Source organism: Cherax quadricarinatus, chromosome 51 (genome assembly GCF_038502225.1).
Source record: "Cherax quadricarinatus isolate ZL_2023a chromosome 51, ASM3850222v1, whole genome shotgun sequence".
NCBI classification, from domain to species: Eukaryota; Metazoa; Arthropoda; class Malacostraca; order Decapoda; family Parastacidae; genus Cherax; species Cherax quadricarinatus.
Window position 1 is genome coordinate 4,117,745 of NC_091342.1, and position 6,006 is coordinate 4,123,750.

The window sequence follows — 6,006 nt, forward strand, 5'->3', positions numbered from 1 at the left end:
TATATATATATATATATATATATATATGTGTGTGTGTGTGTGTGTGTGTGTGTGTGTGTGTGTGTGTGTGCGTGTGTGTGTATGTGCGCGTAATAACGGACTACACAGGAACGTTACTGTCAAGAGGTAACCATGGCAACCAATGGGAGGGGATTATCTATATCTACAGTCAATATTTACATGTTCATTCTATAGATATATATATATACAGATTAGCCCAAACGTACACTTGTTTTGGTCGTGCTAGATATTTGCAGAGAGAGAGAGAGAGAGAGAGAGAGAGAGAGAGAGAGAGAGAGAGAGAGAGAGACAGACAGACAGACAGACAGACAGACATACAGACAGACAGACATACAGACAGACAGACATATAGACAGACAGACAGACAAAGAAAGAGAAAGAGAGAGGTGAGGCACCACTGAGCTAGACACCATAAAAATAGGAATCACTAAAATAATAATACTGAATGTGAAGCAAGGAGCGATAAGCAGTGTGGGCAAAGAAGAGAGGAACAGAGAAAGAGAGAATAAGGAGTAGTGGCGACACTAGCCACTGTTTCACCTCTTAACAGTGAGGTCAACATTGTTGACGAAGCCATCAAGTGAAGAGTCGCTTCCAAGGTTCATCCATCAGTCATCATGCACACTTGGAACACTACCTAACGAGGTCATTAAACCGTAACGACACTTGCTAGTTCACTCTCCCCTTGTAACGTAACGGGGGAGGAAATACCCTACGTCTGGCTATCAGTTCAACAGTGTTTTTTTTCCTCATTGTTCTTCTATTATTGTGTTCTATGTTCTTTTTTTACGTCAGTGTTTTAAAATAGAGAAGCATTCGATTTTACGGAAGTAATGTTTGTTGACACTTGTAATGAGAACAAAGTGCGCTGGGAGGATGTTGCTGAGATCGTGGCGTTGATGTTGCTGAGATCGTGGCGTTGATGTTGCTGAGATCGTGGCGTTGATGTTGCTGAGATCGTGGCGTTGATGTTGCGTCTTACTCGTCACTGCTAGCATCACTTTGTCGTTACTGATAAGACGCTCTAGTATTCAGACAGATCCACTCTAGATCAGCCACGACTACTGCAGGTCATCCATGACCTCTGTAACTAAGCCGCGATTACTGCAGGTCATCCATGACCTCTGTAACTAAGCCGCGATTACTGCAGATCATCCATGACCTCTGTAACTAAGCCGCGATTACTGCAGGTCATCCATGACCTCTGTAACTAAGCCGCGATTACTGCAGGTCAGCCATGACCTCTGTAACTAAGCCGCGATTACTGCAGGTCAGCCATGACCTCTGTAACTTAGGCACGATTACTGCAGGTCAGCCATGACCTCTGTAACTTAGCCACGATTACTGCAGGTCATCCATGACCTCTGTAACTTAGCCACGATTACTGCAGGTCATCCATGACCTCTGTAATTTAGCCACGATTACTGCAGGTCAGCCATGACCTCTGTAACTTAGCCACGCTTACTGAGGGTCATCCATGACTTCTGTAAGTCAGCCACGATTACTGCACGTCAGCCATGACTTCTGTAAGTCAGCCACGATTACTGCAGGTCATCCATGATCTCTGTAAGTTAGCCACGACTATTACAGGCCAACCATGATCTCTATAAGCCATTCGTAAAAGATTACACCTTCTGTTTAGATAGCCGCATTGAAGCCAAGACAATCTCTAGCGTGAAGTTCAAGGGTAGACTGACTCTCTCAAGGTCTGAGTGTGAAGTACAGAGGTCTGAGAGCTGTTGCGTTGGAGTTATATCACCTCAGGTTAGCGAAGTGCCAAGAGCTATGGACTGAGCTGGCTGAAGGATTGAGTACCTTCGGAGACTAACTGAAGAACCCGGCCGAAGAATATGGCTGAGTTACTCGACTGTGGAACGAGCTGCTGAAGTAGTGGATTCATACGAGTGCTGAGGTCCTGACGAGGCTCTCCAGGTGTTCCTTGGCTCTGAGTCTCAGTGCCACAATGGAGGATGACCTGAGGTCGTCCTCAGCCCCTGCTGGGGGGGAGGCCCGCTCCTGCACGGGGGTTGGCAGGGGCGGAGACATGGGTAGAGGAGGCGTGGTGAAAGCGGGCGGGGCTGTAGATGTGGGCGCGCTCGGCGGACCCACGCCCATGGCTGAGGAGGTGGGCGGGGTGAGATAAGAAGGGTAGGCTGCGTGCGGGTGGGTTAAAAAGCCAGGTAGAGAGGAGACAGCCCCGCCCATGGCTGTCAGACCGCCATGAATGGAAGGCATGGTGCCTTGTAGGCTGGGTAGGCCTGGCAGGCCTGGCAGCAGAGGTGGGAAGAAGTGGTCCAGGGGCCCCGGTGGACCGGAAGGCCTATGCAGTAGGCCCATGGACTGCTCGTGAAGGCGCAGCTGCGCTTGTTCCATCTTCTCCTGACGGCGCCATTTTGCTCGCCGGTTCTGGAACCACACCTGTGGAACAATATATGAATTAGAACACCTGTGGAATAATATATAGAACACCTGTGAAACAATACATAGAATATCTGTGGAACCAAACATATAACACCTGTGGAACAATACATAGAACACCTGTGGAACCAAACATAGAACACCTGTGGAACAATACATAGAACACCTGTGGAACAATACATAGAACACCTGTGGAACAATACATAGAACACCTGTGGAACAATACATAGAACACCTGTGGAACAATACATAGAACACCTGTGGAACAATACATAGAACACCTGTGGAACAATACATAGAACACCTGTGGAACAATACATAGAACACCTGTGGAACAATACATAGAACACCTGTGGAACAATATATAAGACACTTGTGGAACAATAGATGACTTGGAACACCTGTGGAACAACAGGTGAGTTAGAACACCTGTGTAACAATACATGGAACACCTGTGAAACAACAGGTGAGTTAGAACACCTGTGGAACAATACATAGAACACCTGTGGAACGCTACAGGGAACACCTGTGGAACGAAATATAATTAGAACACTTGTGGAACAGTTAGAAGAGAGAACATGACAGATGCAATGACATCTGCGAAGAAGGAAAAGAAGAAGGATAAGAAGTGTGGATTCTCTCCCCCATGATGCCACCCACACCAGTCGATTTTCACCCGGGTACCTACTGGCTGCTGAGTGAAGAGAGTCACCAGGTGTGTGGGTGAAGAGGTTTAGCAGGTGTGTGAGTGAAGAGGTTCCGCAGGTGTGGGTGAAGAGGGTCAGCAGGTGTGTGGGTGAAGAGGTTTAGCAGGTGTGTGGGTGAAGAGGTTCCGCAGGTGTGTGGGTGAAGAGGGTCAGCAGGTGTGTGGGTGAAGAGGTTTAGCAGGTGTGTGAGTGAAGAGGTTCCGCAGGTGTGTGGGTGAAGAGGGTCAGCAGGTGTGTAGGTGAAGAGGTTTAGCAGGTGTGTGGGTGAAGAGGTTCCGCAGGTGTGTGGGTGAAGAGGGTCAGCAGGTGTGTGGGTGAACAGGTTTAGCAGGTGTGTGGGTGAAGAGGTTCCGCAGGTGTGTGGGTGAAGAGGGTCAGCAGGTGTGTGGGTGAAGATGTTTAGCAGGTGTGTGGGTGGAAAGGTTCCGCAGGTGTGTGGGTGAAGAGGGTCAGCAGGTGTGTGGGTGAAGAGAGTCAGGTGTGTAAGGAGACTTACCCAGATGTTTTGCCTCACCCGGGGATTGAACCCAGGTCTGTTCGCTTGTGAGCTAGAAGTTAGCAACAGCTGAGCAACAATGACCAGGTGTTTGCAACAGTGACCAGGTGTTTGCAACAGTGACCAGGTGTTTGCAACAATGACCAAGTGTTTACAACAGTGACCAGGTGTTTGCAACAGTGACGAGATGTTTCCAACAGTGACCAACAGTGGTTGGGGTGGGGGTCCTGCACCCCCACACAGAGCTGGGGGGAGGTAAGGGGATGTGGACCTCGTCCTTGGAAGGGGGGGCTGGTGAGGAAGGGGAGATAGGGGGTGGGAGGGGACTTGTAACAGCTGTCTCCGTGACGTCACGTCAAAGGGAGAGCGAGCCGGGATCAAGACGTGTATTGTGAGGGGAGGGGGAGTGAGGGGAGAGGGAGTGAGGGGAGAGGGAGTGAGGGGAGGGGAGGGGAGCGAGGGGGGGAGGTATAAATGTTGTTTGTGTGGTAAATGGGTGAGGATCCCTCGTGAGAACTCTAACACCCTGGCTCCTTCCCCTCCTCTCCCCTCCCCTCTCCTCCCTTCACCTCCCCTCACCTCTCTTTTCCTTTACTTCCCCTCTTCCATCACCTCACTCCCTCTCTCCTCATATCCCTTCCTCTCTCCCCTCCCCTCACTTCACCTCCCCTCTCCCCTCCCCTCCCCTCCCCTTCTCTCATCTCTCTCTCCCCTCACCTCTCTCTCCCCTCACCTCTCTCTCCCTTCACCTGTCTCATGCCCTCACTTCTCTACCTATCTCTCTCATTCATCCTTCTCACTCTCTCCTGTCCCCCCCCCGTCCTCGTCCTCCTCCTCGAGATGTGTTAAATAACCTGGAACAGCATCTGTAGTTGCCTGTTTCTGTTAGTGCTGTTATTTATACATGCTGTTACTGCTATCACTGTCGGGGCTGTGGCTCTGCTGCTGTCGAGGTTGCTGTTGCTGTTAAGGTTGCTGTTGTTGCTACCGAGGTTGCTGTTACTGTCAAGGTTGCTGTTACTGTTAAGATTACTGTTGCTGTCAAGGTTGCTGTTACTGTCAAGGTTGAAGTTACTGTCAAGGTTGCTGTTACTGTCGACGTTGATGCTGCTGTCAAGGTTGCTGTTGCTGTCAATATTGCTGTTGCTGTCAAGGTTGCTGTTGCTGTCAAGGTTGCTGTTGCTGTCACGGTTGCTGTTGCTGTCAAGATTGCTGTTGCTGTCAAGATTGCTGTTGCTGTCAAGATTGCTGTTGCTGTCAAGGTTGCTGTTGCTGTCAAGATTGTTGTTGCTGTCAAGGTTACTGTTGCTGTCAAGATTGCTGTTGCTGTCAAGATTGCTGTTTCTGTCAAGGTTGCTGTTGCTGTCAAGATTGTTGTTGCTGTCAAGGTTGCTGTTACTGTCAAGATTGCTGTTGCTGTCAAGGTTGCTGTTGCTGTCAAGATTGCTGTTGCTGTCAAGGTTGCTGTTGCTGTCAAGATTGCTGTTGCTGTCAAGATTGTTGTTGTTGTCAAGGTTGCTGTTGCTGTCAAGATTGCTGTTGCTGTCAAGATTGCTGTTGCTGTCAAGGTTGCTGTTGCTGTCAAGATTGTTGTTGCTGTCAAGGTTACTGTTGCTGTCAAGATTGATGTTGCTGTCAAGATTGCTGTTGCTGTCAAGGTTGCTGTTGCTGTCAAGATTGTTGTTGCTGTCAAGGTTGCTGTTACTGTCAAGATTGCTGTTGCTGTCAAGGTTGCTGTTGCTGTCAAGATTGCTGGTGCTGTCAAGGTTGCTGTTGCTGTCAAGGTTGTTGTTGCTGTCAAGGTTGCTATTGCTGTCAAGACTGCTGTTGCTGTCAAGATTGCTGTTGCTGTCAAGGCTGCTGTTGCTGTCAAGGTTGATGTTGCTGTCAAGGTTGCTGGTGCTGTCAACATTGCTGTTCCTGTCAAGATTGCTGATGCTGTCAAGATTGCTGTTGCTGCCAAGGTTGCTGTTGCTGTCAAGATTGCTGTTGCTGTCAAGATTGCTGTTGCTCTCAAGATTGCTGTTGCTCTCAAGATTGTTGTTGCTCTCAAGATTGCTGTTGCTGTCAAGATTGCTGTTGCTGTCACGGTTGCTGTTGCTGTCAAGATTGCTGTTGCTGTCAAGGTTGATGTTGCTGTCAAGATTGCTGTTACTGTCAAGATTGCTGTTGCTGTCAAGATTGCTGTTGCTGTCAAGATTGCTGTTGCTGTCAAGGTTGCTGTTGCTGTCAAGGTTGCTGTTGCTGTCAAGATTGCTGTTGCTGTCAAGGTTGCTGTTGCTGTCAAGGCTGCTGTTGCTGTTAAGATAGTTATTACTGTCATGGTTGCTGTTGCTGTCAAGATTGCTGCTGCTGTCAAGATTG

At 48.9% G+C, this 6,006-nt stretch overlaps 1 protein-coding gene across 1 annotated transcript in view; it reads right to left on the reverse strand.

The window, feature by feature from the left end:
- Window positions 1-222: 222 nt before the first annotated feature.
- LOC128705527 (retinal homeobox protein Rx2-like) overlaps window positions 223-6,006 on the reverse strand; it is a 138,579-nt gene continuing 132,795 nt past the window's right edge. The window contains exon 3 of the mRNA XM_070095680.1: window positions 223-2,439. Coding sequence (XP_069951781.1) covers window positions 1,918-2,439 — 522 coding nt within the window. The 3' untranslated portion in view covers window positions 223-1,917. The remainder of the gene's footprint in view (window positions 2,440-6,006) is intronic.